General features: G+C 40.3%; 1 protein-coding gene across 1 annotated transcript in view; it reads right to left on the reverse strand.

The window, feature by feature from the left end:
- Positions 1–3,000: 3,000 nt before the first annotated feature.
- Positions 3,001–14,517, reverse strand: part of LOC308310851 (troponin I, slow skeletal muscle-like) — a 35,067-nt gene continuing 23,550 nt past the window's right edge. The window contains exons 2-8 of the mRNA XM_080757303.1: positions 11,629–11,797; positions 7,655–7,703; positions 6,973–7,014; positions 5,734–5,865; positions 4,641–4,730; positions 3,711–3,893; positions 3,001–3,542 (exon numbers count right to left, since the gene is read on the reverse strand). Coding sequence (XP_080613429.1) covers positions 3,462–3,542; positions 3,711–3,893; positions 4,641–4,730; positions 5,734–5,865; positions 6,973–7,014; positions 7,655–7,678 — 552 coding nt within the window. The 5' untranslated portion in view covers positions 7,679–7,703; positions 11,629–11,797 and the 3' untranslated portion in view covers positions 3,001–3,461. The remainder of the gene's footprint in view (positions 3,543–3,710; positions 3,894–4,640; positions 4,731–5,733; positions 5,866–6,972; positions 7,015–7,654; positions 7,704–11,628; positions 11,798–14,517) is intronic.

Raw genomic sequence — 14,517 nt, forward strand, 5'->3', positions numbered from 1 at the left:
TAATAATGTATTTACATTTGTTTTTGTATTTACAATTCACATTTACTTCTCTGATCCATACATAATTATGATACCTTGTGAAATGGGACATTCTGCACGAGTACTTTTACTTGATACTTGATGCCATTACTTTTGTACTTTTACTCAAGCATATTTTGAGTGTTTATATATTGTAGTATTGATACTTTTACTTAAGTAATTGTTCCACTACTATACCACTGGCTAACGGCAGGTCAATGATGAGTGCCAAACAGAGACTATACCATATTGTCAGCGATGGATAAAGGGAAACAGGAACAGTGGGCACTAAGGAAGAGCGGTTGTAAAAAAATATTTTTGGTCCAGGATAGTGTAATATGAAGTATACATGAATCTAACATGATTGATCATTTCACAATTAAGGTCTAATATTGTCTACAATTTGCTACAAAACCTGTATCCAATCATTTTGGGCATAAACAAGAAGTTGTTTTAAGTCCAATAATGATGCACTATTCATGTTCACATCATGTAAACTTTATATTTCTTAAGACCACTTTTTCAAACATTTAATCTTTTAGCATCAATGTGCCCAATCTTCCTTATAGTGCCCACACTTCCCAAACTGCCCATGCACTCTTCTTGTATCCAGACAAATACTAAACCCCAGTACTAGAATCAAAGTACTCATATTACTCGACTACAAGTGAAAGTTGCTCTGTCAGGTTTGTATTTCAGTTAACCACCTTTCAACCCCTGAATTTGCCATAATCCACTAATTATTTCATTGACAATTTCTATTTAATGTAAATTATTTGGAACATAAAAAACGTTGAACCTATTGCAATTTGTTGTGGTTCAAACCTTAGATTGACTGGCCTATACTAGCCTAAAGTACCGGTAGTTCGAGACTCATGTTGTTTCCCCTTTGTGACTCTCTGCTCTCTCCAAAACAACGCACTAGGCCTATACTTGTCACAATGTGGATGGACTTGTGCAGTTGCAGTGTGAACAACAAACATAACATAATGCTGTTCAATTAAAGTGGTGTTAATGAAGTCTACTAAGTAGCCTAATTAGACAGTGTTTTTCTCAGGGGCCAGGGCAGCGGGTGCCATGGAAGTCCTGCAGGGTTTTCACTCCAACCCCACAACAGCTGAATTAGCTAATTGGAGCACCTTCAATCAGACATCACATTACACAAGCTGAATTCACTAAGAACACCTGAAACTTTGCGATCAATGAACAGACCATTATTGTGTCGGAACGCAGAACACAAACCTGAATACAATACAGTGTGTTTTTCCGTAAATTAATAAGGCCTTATTACTTGATCATACTATACAGCGTCACCAAATAGTGTCAAAAGTAGCAGATCCACAAGTTTGAAATGCGATTCAAAGCGTGTAGATCTGCTACTTTTGCTGTTTTTGAATTTGAATGCTGAAAAGTAACAGTTTTGGACCTGAGGTTTTCAACGACAAATGAACATTATGCAAAATGGATAAATTAACACTGAAGATTTTACTGTGTATATGGCGACAATGTCCTTCGCCTTATATTGCATGGTCAGTAGGTTTAAATTGTATTGAAGTGAGCTGATATTGATTAACCCCTTGACCTGTGAATTGTGGAACAAATGGATTAGGCATGATTCATCACTATTTTATTTATTATTTGTATCCATTAATTTCCAGGGCACTGGTGATGAATGCTTCATTGACGTCTACATGACATCCTCCTCACCTGCACACTATTCACTACAGTAGCACTCAATGCGTGTTTTGTAGTGGTAGTTGATAGTCTAGCTCTTGGCTGCCATCAAGTGGCATTGAAAATGCACGGCATGCTATTGGACTACCGTAGTTGGCCTAGGAAGTTGGCATCTCTCAATTCATCTCCATCATTGTCTTTGTAGGGTAGGTGATGGCTGATTTAAACCAGTGGATCTGAAACTTTTTCATGTCAATGACGCCCAAATTGATACGTATTTGGCCGCGGACCCCCATCAGAACATTTTGCATCATGTTTTTGCCACATTTTGTGTGTAAAATGGGGTTACTGATTTTGATGCTATATTATTATCTAATTTTACTGGGGACTCCCCGGAACCTCCTCAAGGCCCCTATATGTTTTTCCAATACTGTATCAGCTCAAGCACGACACTGACAGTGACCACCTCTGGTAAATGTAGTACCTGCTGACTGTAGCCCCCTGGGTGCCACATGGCTATACTGATGGCAGATCCCTGACCAGTGTGTCAAGTTTGGTGCAGGTCGGAGCAACGCAGGTCCCCATGTTACGTTTGTGACGCCCACAGTCGACTCACCCTCTAGGCCAGTCAGTGGTTCTCAAAGTGGGGTCAAGGGACCCTAAGGGTTCCTCGAGAGGGGGTGTGTGTGTGTGTGTGTGTGTGTGTGTGTGTGTGTGCGCGTTTCCTCTTCTTTTGTTCTAGAATGAGCCAGCTTCTAAAAACCTATCAACGCAACAAGAGTTATTTTCTACTTAAATTACAGGAACCCCAAAAGGCAGGTTTTGTTCATAAGAGTCAAGATGTTTCTATACATTAAGTCATGTACACCTTGTTAAATATAGGACAGATTCATTGTTCATTTAGAAGTGGAAAAGGAACGGACCCAGATAGACTCAAATTCAAATACACAGATCCACAAGCTTGAAACGCGTCGTTTTGTTGATTGCATGCTGCTTTTGATGCTTTTGTCTGACATTGTAGTGTGATCAACTAGAGCGTTAATTTACGGGGGGGGGGGGGGGGGAGGTAGAATGGTAGCCGTTTCTGCCCAACACCGACCTCTCCTGTCTGCATCATCTATTTTAATGTCATGAATTAGAAGTTCTGTGCAAGCAGCATCTGCATCTGCTTAGTTTCATCGATCAAAACCCAAGATGCTTTTTCATCCGTCAGACTCATTGTGCATTCCTCTCATACATAAATGATAAAGACTACGACGACCAAAATGAACAACTGTCCATGTATTTTTCGTCTAAATTCTACACATCATAACAAATCAGAACATTTCTTTCTTAATAAAAATCAACAATGAGCTTTACACTCACTGTCATTTTGTGGTTCCACATATACAGTAGAAAGCCCATCCATTTTCCCCATAGAGATATTTATTATATAAGTTATTTTAAGCCCGGAACCAAGCTGTGCAGGATCCTGATGGTGAATTGTGACCATAAAACCTTTTTTTGACACAGAATCAAATGTCTTATGGTAATGATTCACCAGGAGCCTGGATGGCTTGGGTCCAGGCTTAAAATAATTAATATAAATATTTTTGGCAATCTCTATGGGAAAACAATAATGGGCTTTCAATCGGTGGAGTTTGGAAGCACAACATGGCTGCCACTGCTATGCTCCATAGCAGACCTATAACAAAGACATTGCGTGTGTGCAGCTGACCCATGACGACGCAACCTTCATCTTCATCACTGGCCGTAGGCATCATCAAACATCACGCATCAAACATCTTCTTACGACCTTCCATTCCTGACATGGCCTCCACGTTCTTACGCCAGTCTCCCACCTCAGGATCCTGGGAGAGAGTTCAGAGTTTACAATTATTTTTTTTACAATTCCGGTTCCTTTCCCTCTTAATGGTCTGATTCCTTGGCAGTTACCTTTCATCATGTGTGTGTGTTTATTTTTTATTTTTATCTACATCATTCTGGCTCAAATATCTATCAAATTAGCCATTGTTTACCTTGTCTTGTTTGACGTCTTCCTTCTTCACAGACTTGAGGTTGGATCGGAGGTCCATGGAGCCTTTGTGTTTGGACCCTAGCAGAGCTCTCATCATCTCATCTGCAGACACCCTCACCTTTCGCAGGGCGGGCTTCTTGAACTTGCCTCCCAGGTCCTGTATCTTTAGCTTCAGTTCGTGGATCTGGCAAATAGATGCAAGTGTGACAATTGTGAGAAGACACAATTATTAATGCCTTCAACAGTTTTATGAAAAACGTATGTTGCTACAGTATATCAGTGGATACCTATTCCGCATCTCGACAGTGGGTGCAGGGCCAATAAGGCAATCATGGAAAAAGGTATAGGGCCCGGCCTGCACACCATTCTTAGGGAAAGTAATTACTTTATTATCCAAAGACCTAACTTAACTATATTAAAGTAATTCCTTTGCCTAAGAATGGTGTGCCTCTTTCCACTATATCAGTGGTGCTCAAACATTTTCATGTCAAGGACCCCCAAAATGATATGTATTTGGCCGCAGACCTCCAACTCAAAATATTGTGTTCCAGGGACCCCCAGAAGAAAATATTTTTGTTAAATATTTTAACAACACAAACCTAGCTGGCACCACATGTTTTCATGGCCAAATATAATTTGGGGGTACACGGTATAAGAAAAAGTTTGGGAACCATTGCTCTATTGAACCACATTTGTGTCAACAAAAATCAGAACCACAAATGGTCTGATTTCGACTAACTAACCAAGCATTCTGTGAGTCGGAGTCCACATGGGCAGTTAATATCCCATCAGATCCAGGTTGGCTGCAGTTTAGTGACGTTTAAAAGCTATAAAGTGTTCATGTTTTGAAGCTTACAAAGAAAGTTAAGTTGACTGATCTGATCTGTGTGAGATCAGATATAAATACACATCAGGCCTTCATGGTTCTTACATCTTTGTTGTGTTTAGTGACTTTGTGTTCACAGTCGTATCTCTCTTCATCCACCGTGTCGATCTTAGCATGAAGCTCCTTGCAAAGAGTCTGTTGGGAGAAACACGGTGAGTGTTGACATCGTACAAAGTTTCCCAAAACGGTTGTTTCATTCACTTATTTTCTATTGCTTAGAATACATGGAAATCAATATTATATGCAATTTTAAAGCGGAATTATGTGATTTTCTTTAGTTAAAATAAGTGTTAAAAAGCTATTGCGATAGTACTCGTTGCTATATAGTGTTTGTTGCAGTGCCAGTAACAGGAGTCTCTCCATGTCTCTCCAGCACTTTATTAAACAGAAAATGCCTTTTCATTAACTGAAACTGGATAAAGTCCGGATACAGATTAAACAAGTGGAATTGCTTGTGATAACTCAAAGAAATAGGCAGACAAAAGTGGAAGTGGAACACTATAAACATTAAGCTCATAAATAGCTCTCTCCTGATTGGCTGACATTTTGTCACCTACCAGAATGTTTTTTCTTCTGTTTATTTAAGAGCAACACTATAGGCTATAGCTATAGCAATGATTACAAATCAGAACATAGTGGTTTAACCTTTTTACAAAAAATCTTTTTTGTTTTAACCAAAAAATATCACTTACACTACCTTTAATGAATGGTAGTAGGCCTATAGTACGTTAATACAATATAATTTATACAATTGGGGGTGGCTGTATTTAGTCTCCCTGCTCTTCTATTGAAACATTTAGATTGTGTCAAAGGTCATGTCTCAACTAGACACATGGAACTTTGACCTGATGGTCAAGATGTATCCCCTGAGCAATGGTAAAATATCAGTACTATCAGTAATATCAGGAAACCGGGTTCAAATCCATGTAGAAGAGGAACGGTACATAGTTCAGCTTTAATGGGCAACATTAATTGCTCACTAAACAAACCAACATATAGTAGGCCTATGTGACTATGTGTACACGGGGTATATACTCCAAGTGCTTGTCAGGGTGGGGGGGGGTCTCCAGTTAAAATTTGATTAATAATTTGGGGGTCACAGCTTGAAAAGTTTGGGAACCCTTGACCTATAGTGTACCATCAGGTCGTCATGGGACAGTCCAGACATCTGCAGGGCTGGTAGCTTCTCTCCCAGGTATTGGACCTTCTCATCGTCCCTCTCCTGCTTTTCTTGTTCCAGATCCTCACATGCTTTGGTGAGGAGTAGGATCTGGTGAGAATGAAAAAACATGGAGTCTTTCAGCTCAACTTCACTAACACTTTCCGCCTTTTCCATATCTTTTCAATGAGGTAAAGGTATGGTACTTTCTTTGGTATCACCTTATAAACCAATACAGTGGTTATCCACGTGATTCCTCCCCTTTAGTAAAGCCCTATACTGACTATGAACACAGATGTGACTGTACTGGCTTTTGACTTGCCCCTTGGTGTGGTCTGGGGGACAAAACTAGGGCTGCACGATATGGACAAAATGTCATATCTCGGTATCTCAAATATTGTGATATCAATACGATATTTCCGTTAAAACACACACACACACACACACACACACACACACACACGGCCTGGGCCTTGGCTCAGTGTTCCAGGCACCTTGGCTGGTAATCCAGTCTGGGTGTGCCGTGGGTTCGACTCCCAATCCCAACGGCCTTTACTGCATGTCACCCCCCCATCTCTCTCCCCATTTCCTGTCAGCCATATAAACATATAAGATAAAGGCGAAAGCCACAAAAAAAAAAAAAACATTTAAAACACACACTCATCTGTACCAGATACACATTCAGGTCAATATCAATCCCTATAATTAAATGTGTTACGCCCCTTTCAAATCAATTCATAGATATATTTCAACCTCAAACAGATGGAATTGAATCAGCATAGCGAGTGTCACACACACACACACACACACACACACACACACACACACACACACACACACACACACACACACACACACACACACACACACACACACACACACACACACACACACACACACCAAAAGGAGCATGAAAGAGGGGGCACAGGCTAAAACAGAGAGATGTTCCTGGCATTAGAAGTGGACATGGATGATATCGCCTTTTTGCGATACTGATATTGCACATGTTCATACCTCGATAACGATGCGATAACGATATATTGTGCAGCCTTAAACAAAACATTTGAAAACTACTGTTCTCCAGACCAATGGTTCTGTAGGGCCTTCGCAGGCGGTTATTAGATATTATTAGAAATACCCACAAGTTACAGATAAATGCACTGCAGAATACAGAATGTCAGTCCTAGAATTCATGAGAACGTACTGTATGTGACTCACTTTGAGGGAGAGCTTGCGCGAAGCTGAGATCTTTGACTTTGGCTGTGGGGGGGGGAAAAAGTGGATTAAAATTATACTGTATTATATTCAGCAATACTTTAGTACTTTATCATCTAAATGGCCAGTTGTCAGCTGCTGCATGTTTTCTTATGGTGTGGTGTAGCTCCTCAGAGGTGAGCTGTCTAGAAGGCCTGTCTCTGTCTGTCTGTCTCACAAACTTTAATTATAATATGCAAGATACATGTCATAGTTTATGGCATACATGACCGATATCATAGATCAGTCCCCCATTATGTTTTGGGGGGTCCCCAGATGACAGTGAAGTGACAATTTAAGGAATTTTAAGACCTTTTTAATTCCTCAGAAAGAAAAAAGAAAGACCCGAGCACCAAAGTTTATTGACTCTTGAACATGTATGGAGAACTATGAGAGAAAACTCTCGAGTGGTTCAAGCCATATATGCTCTAGCTCTTTCTCCCAGGCCAGCAAAACTAGAGATAAGGTTTTATTAATAGGATGAAGTCAAAAGGGAACCACTCCATGGCACAGGCCCTCCAGCTGATAACATCCCCGGTCTGATAAGCAACAAGTGGCAGTCAGTCAGCTCAGCATGCCAGGCGCTCAGCGCACACTGATGCCATGATGTGTGTGAGGGATTATCCCTGGAACATAGTTGGCTCACCTTGTCATTTCCCTTGGTATTCATTGGTCTGGATGGGGATGTCACTCACCTACAATAATAGCAAATGAGAAATTAGGATGCTTGATGCAAACAATGATGGTGTTTTTTTAATACAAAGAAAACCAGACAGAGACGTTTAATGTAAATAAGGTAATAGGCTACTTCTAAGTGGTCAAATGAATCACACATCTCCTATCTAGCATCAGGGTCTTTAGCTCTACAGTGTTGTTAGCACCTCTTGCATTTCCTGGCTGTTTCCTGGATTGGCTCCCACAGTGTCAGTTTGCTTGCCACTAGTTTACGGCCGTTTTACACAGTGCCATGCAGGCCTCATCCTTCTCTGTCTGACTTTGTCTGTGACCCGTGGTAGGTCCCCATAGAGAAGACTTTGTCTGTGACCCGTGGTAGGTCCCTGTAGAGAAGACTTTGTCTGTGACCCGTGGTAGGTCCCCGTAGAGAAGACTTTGTCTGTGACCCGTGGTAGGTCCCTGTAGAGAAGCACGTTTCTGATGTGGTCCGTCCATGTGACACATATAGCCTAGTGCCATTCGTATAGCATTCTTGTGTTAACTCCATCCATGGCCGTTTCCTGTTGTGCTGTGAGGGTAGATCCAATCACACAAATACTACATTGCAATTTGCAAACCCCAATTTTATACTCCATCACAGGCGTATGCATTTCCCTCCTTTTTCCCCAAAAACATTTTCAATGCTCAATGGGACAGCAGGTTGAAAGTGATAAGTGGCAAGATATAAATGCTCATCTCATGTAATCAATAGCACTCAAACACTAAATCAAATCAAACTGTATTTATAGAGCACATTTACAAAGACCTGTGGTAAACCAGAGTGCTTACAAGGTCAGATAAAGGAAAGAAAGCATACACAGAGAAACAAGAAAAACAACAAGCATAAGACAGTACAACACAAATTAAAGCAGGACATTACCCAAGGCGCAAACCAAGGCTTTTAGCCAGGGAGAAGAAGTGAGTTTTAAGTAAAGATGTAAAAGGAGCGAGCAGATTTAAATAGGGACAGACTGTTCCAGAGGCTGGGGCCGGCCACTGCCACATGTGGCCCCCACCTTTAATGCGACCCACAGGTTAATATCAACTGGTGGCCACATGTGGCCCCCACCTTCACTTAATGCGGCCCGCAGGTTAATATCTGAATAATGATATATTATTGATTTCAGCTGTTACAATTCAATCCAAAAAACGGTTATTAAAATTAAAATTAAGATTTCACACAAGACACAACAGATTTTATTTTAAATAATATGCCACATGCAGTTGAATGCAAGTTGCAAATTGCATTATGCAATCAATACACTTGTGGCCCACTGCCCACAGGTGAAATGGTTTGCAGTTGATTGCAGTTGGTTGATTTAATTGATGGCAATAGCGCAGTAAAGATGACAATTTGCAAGGAACCCAGATCCGTTTTACTATAGGGTTTAAGTGGATAAACTGAATGTACAGTATGATATTGATGAATTCAAAATATTATCCAAGTATTTTGCAGCAACCCTCCACGGCACCCACTTTGAGAAAGACCGGGCCAAAAGGCAGTATGTTACAACACAAAGGTGAACAACATGAAAGAGGCTTTGTTTGGGTCCTCTTTAACATGACTTCTACTGAGGTCTACTGTAATGTGATCCATCCATCCACACAGGAGCCTGGGCTGCTGTGTGTAGCCTGCCCTTCACCATCCTCTGACACCCAGGGATTAATACAGGGATGACTCCACTACATTTCTAGGAATGGACCCCCATGACCTGTCCTAGACATACAGAAACATATTTATTAACATAAATTGTATATTTATATTATATATAATTCATATATTTATTTATAATTTATGTATTTATAATTGTAATTTTTAAATATTATGTATAAATAAATGGCCGAATATAGGGCCGATTGTAATTGTAATTATTTGAAATTGGATTTACTCAAGCAAAGTACAAATACCTCAACATTTTAATTAAGTAGGCTACAGTAAAAGAGTAAATGTATTCCGTTACTTTCCACCATTGCCAACAGTGTCTATACTTTGACTCAACTGGGGTTGAGCGCTTCTTCTGCCACTGCCGTTAGCTCAGAATGACTAATGAACACCCTCAACTGCTAGCAGACCGCCACCATCCTGACAATGTGACTAATAAATAATGAACACCCTCAACTGCTAGCAGACCGCCACCATCCTGACAACGTGACTAATGAACACCCTCAACTGCTAGCAGACCACCAACATCCTGACAACGTGTGTCAGCCCCGAAGAATGAACAATGTCTAAATATAACACCAGTTGTTGTAACTTGCTTGCTTGTCATCACAATAAAGCAGTGGTTCTCAACCAGTGGTCCGGGGACCACCAGTGGTCCTTGAGGTGGTTCCAGGTGGTCCCCAGCTAAATGATGGGAGAGTTGGTAACCAAATGGACCCTTATAGAGCGTCGCAGTCCAGCCCACGACGACCAGCCCAGGAAATAATTCCCCATTAATTTTTCTCATAGACATTTCAAAAGTATTTATTAAAGACCTTTAAAGCCGCAGACAAAGCCAACTCGGATCGTGACAACACAATTCATAATTACAAAGAAGAAAAAAACAAAAAAAGTGTGTTTCTTTCTTCTTTCTAATTAATTGTTCGGCCAAAAATATTGTGTTGTCATGATATGTCACGATCCAAATTGGCTTTGTTCGAGGCTTACAGATCTTTAAATAAATACTTTTTTAAATAGCTATGGGAAAAATGCATGGGGAATTATTTCCTGGGCCAGTCGTCGTCATGAAAGGGGGCAGGACTGTGACGCTCTATAGATCTTTAACTCTTGTCTTGAGTGTAAAATTAAACCAAATGGACCCTTAAAAATATTTAACTCTTGAGAGTGTTAATGAAACCAAATGGACCCTTATGGGTCCATTTGGTTTACTTTTATGCTCCCAAGAGTTAAACATCGGCCGAAGCGTTGGTTTCCTGTACTCTGCGTCCTAATTCAAATATTTGCACTTATATGGCTATCAGTGTGTGCGGCTACTTTTTTGTTCCTCCAATAATTCTATTCAATACAGCATGGAATTGTGGACAAAATCCTATCCTAGGCTACGAAAACAAAATGTCTTGGGTCTGAGAGGCTAAATCTCATCAAATCTGTCGCTCAAATGCAGAATTAATAATGGACCTCGATAGGAAAAGGTTTGAAAACCACTGCAATAAAGAAATAAATATGACCTTTCATTATTATACTGAAACATTTTAGAATAATGTACACACACACACACACACACACACACACACACACACACACACACACACACAGTCTTTAATCAAACTATTAAATTGATATGCAAATGTGTTAGTGAAGTAGCACAGCCATTGGCTCTGATTAATTACAGTAATTAATTAATCATCACACTAATTTCAAACCTTAATTGACAGAGACATTTGTCAGGATTTGTAGTAGATCTGTCCCTAGAAATAAGCCAAGTCTCCAAATACTTTGACATTTTGACACTGTTGCAACAGTGTTTAAATATTAATATAAATGTTCAAACAAAATATAAAAAATACATGAAAAAAATCTAATTGAAAAAGCACGGGCCCCTAACGTATTAGAAGGATAATATCAGTCACCAGAACCAAGGATGGGTGTTTTAGATGAATCTATCATGGTTTAAATGGTTTGAAGTTGTATAGGAATAGGGCATGTCTGATAAAATGAATAACAAATATCTAAATACTGAATCAAGCAACTTAAAAAAATTCGGTGGTGCTCACAGAAGCCAGAGTAGACGTTAAAATTACCCCACAACATGTTAGTGAAATATGCCTTTAAGCCTACGTGTGTTTGAACACACTTGCTAATCCAACTTAAAATCATTCAAATACAACAAAAAGTACAACAAAAGAAGATAAATAATGGATTGATTAGTGAAACTGACAAAACTAAAGGTCTCATTGTGTTACCTGGTTCCTGGGGTGTGTGCAGAGCGAGTCAAACGAGGCAGGCCGGACACGGAGAGGGGTTTATATAAGGAGTGGTACTGGACAGCAGATAGTGTCAGGGCCCCAAGAATGTGCTGGCAGGAGGCCAAGCACGAAATACCACCTCCTCTGCTGTCTTTGTGATAACACACTGTGTAGAAAGAAACAGTGGTGGAAAGTCAAACATTTTCCCAAGTCACTTTTGTACTTGATTTTGTCCTCAAGTACAAAATCTCTGTCAGTCCCATCCGAAAATTAGGAATAGTTGCAACTTTAGAATGGTTGGTGCGTTGAGTGTGGTAGGCCTACTATAAATAAAAGGTCATTATGGTTCAACCATATCTTCATGTCACTATGTGTAATGAGCAAGTTTGTGTGTCCAAAACGTTTATGTCACACTGTAGGCCTACATCGACTAAGCATCCACATATTCGACTGTGGAACATTGCCTGTACAGAGTTTTAGATTTTCTTTTCTGTTTCTGACAGGCATATTTCAAACGGAGTGGAGTAAAGCAGACAGGTGGTGAGGAGGATGAGACGGAAGAACCAATTCCACAAAGTACAGTAGGCTGAGCACTTCTGCAGGAAAACACCACTAAGGATTCATTCCCAAAACGACACAAGGCCGATTCTACAAATGCCTTCTAACACAAAGATTCCCCTGCCCCGCCGCCCCCTGTAGTAACTCTGAGGCCCCTGTTAAGGGACAATTGCTTGTGAAAGACATTGGAGACACATTAAATGTCCTGTTGTTGTGCTTTCTTCACTGCATGATCCTTAGCAGGTGGGTATCTATTTCTGCTGCAACCCAGCCTCCGAACGCAAGCTGATGGTATCTGAGACCTGCTCGTTATGCACTTTCGGCTGTCATTTACATTGGCCGACAGCTCAATCCTTTAATGCCATAGGCACCTTGACAGGATGGTCAGTGCCATGTCTACTCATTAAAACTTATAAGCGCTCATGGGGGAGGTGAAAGCATCCGAGCCGGTGGCCTCAAACGATCTCATACAGGTTTTTATTCAGGCATATAAGCATGAGTCCAAAAGAGTAGTGTCCAGTATGTATAATGCCCTGGTTTCAGCTAGGTCTAACTCCACAGAGTACATTCAAACTAATTGGGAAAAAAGAGTTGGAGATTACCATCACATCAGAAGAATGGGCAAACATGTGCAAAACACAAATTACATCCACCAACTCAAGAATGTGGAGAGAATTCTGTTGGAAGAACTTAATGAGATTTTTTATTACTCCCAAAATTAAATCAAGACAACTGAAAACAGAACAGCCTTGCTGGAGACAATATTGCAATATTGCAATAGAATTTCATTGAATGCTTATTGTAATATGAAAAATGCAGCCTTTTTTTCCTTTACTTTGTCATTTTTCTTTTCTTTTTCTTTCCCGTATTGTCTTGTTAGTTGAGTTTTTGTTTGTGTCTGTTCTTCTTCAATAAAAATTAAGTGAAAAAAAACAAAAAAAAAACATAAGCGATTTGGGGCTTGTTTTCCTGTAAAGTGACTTGTTAGATCATTTCTGAAGTGTACATTTGGCTTGTTTCCAAATGTTGTTTATAAACCAATGGTTCTCAAACATGTTTATGTCCAGGACCCCACAATGTATATGTAGGCCTATGTGACCCCATCAAAAAATATTTGTGTTAAAATGTTTAAAAAAATAAAAAGAAATGCATTCATTCAAAATAAAATAAAAAAGGTTTAAAGTGCTCGTGGCCTAGATATAGTGGCTTCTTTTGGGCTTATTGTTTTCATAGTGTTGCTCTCACTAAATCTGGCAACACTGGTGCTTGTCAACCGGAGCAATTGTACACGCCCTGGGATGGAAGGAGAGAGAGAGAGAGGGCAACGTCAGTCATCGTGCACACCTGGCCTGGGTCAATCATCTGGGGCCATAGGGCTTGGTTTTAAGGTGGTGACCCTACAATCCAAGCCATTGGAGGTGTTCACACGTTCAGACATACAGTAAGTAAGTATAGGTCAGGGAGGTGTATACAGCCGAGAATGCGGGAGTCTGTCCCTGTTACAATGTGTTGGGAGATGGAATGCTGGGCTGAAGTGCAACACCTACCATGAGCTCCCAGTACTTAGCCTATACCACACGGCATGCCACACAAAATCCTTGGCACAACTTATTTTCAGATGGGTGTCCGCGGCCAAATAGACAATGACAAAGACAAGACAGGAAAAAACAAACAAAACAAACAAACAAAAACAGACGGCTCAGCTCAGACACGTTGTGGAACAAAGGACACAGTTATACACATACAGTATACCCATTACCTACTGTTACAAAACCATATGTCTAGGGGTAAAGGTAATGTAATATATGAGAGAAACGGAAACCAAGGCCTTAATACAAGGATTTATTCAGTAGTATAATGAATAAATTATAAGAATCAACAATAGTTTACAAAATAAATGGCTCTTTAACTCGCATGAACATAACAAACGGAATCCAAAAACAAAACTAAAGTTATTCCTTTCCGAAGGGAATAACTTGTCTAACAAAAGTTCAGCTTCACAAAATAAAGGAACAAAACAGTTGGCGACATGTAGTAGTAGTACGACGGATGGGGGAAAGACCTTGGAAGTGTTTCCCCAGCGCTGGGCTGGGCATGAATGGGCTATGTAGTGAGAGAGCCGCGGCCGCTAGCTCGCTCACGTGACCGTCAGCCAATCAGGGAGGTTGATCAGACCTCCATGGTCATGGCCAACAGGGTTACCCCAGCCACACAGCTGATGACAATCAGTCTGTCCGAAAACCCATTAGTATCCTCTGCATGGGAGGAGAGTTAGTCTAATACAGGTTCATAACAACTGCTGCACAGATATAGATATATATATATATA

This window comes from Protomyctophum bolini (assembly GCF_963924005.1).
Source record: "Protomyctophum bolini genome assembly, chromosome: 23".
Classification (NCBI taxonomy): domain Eukaryota; kingdom Metazoa; phylum Chordata; class Actinopteri; order Myctophiformes; family Myctophidae; genus Protomyctophum; species Protomyctophum bolini.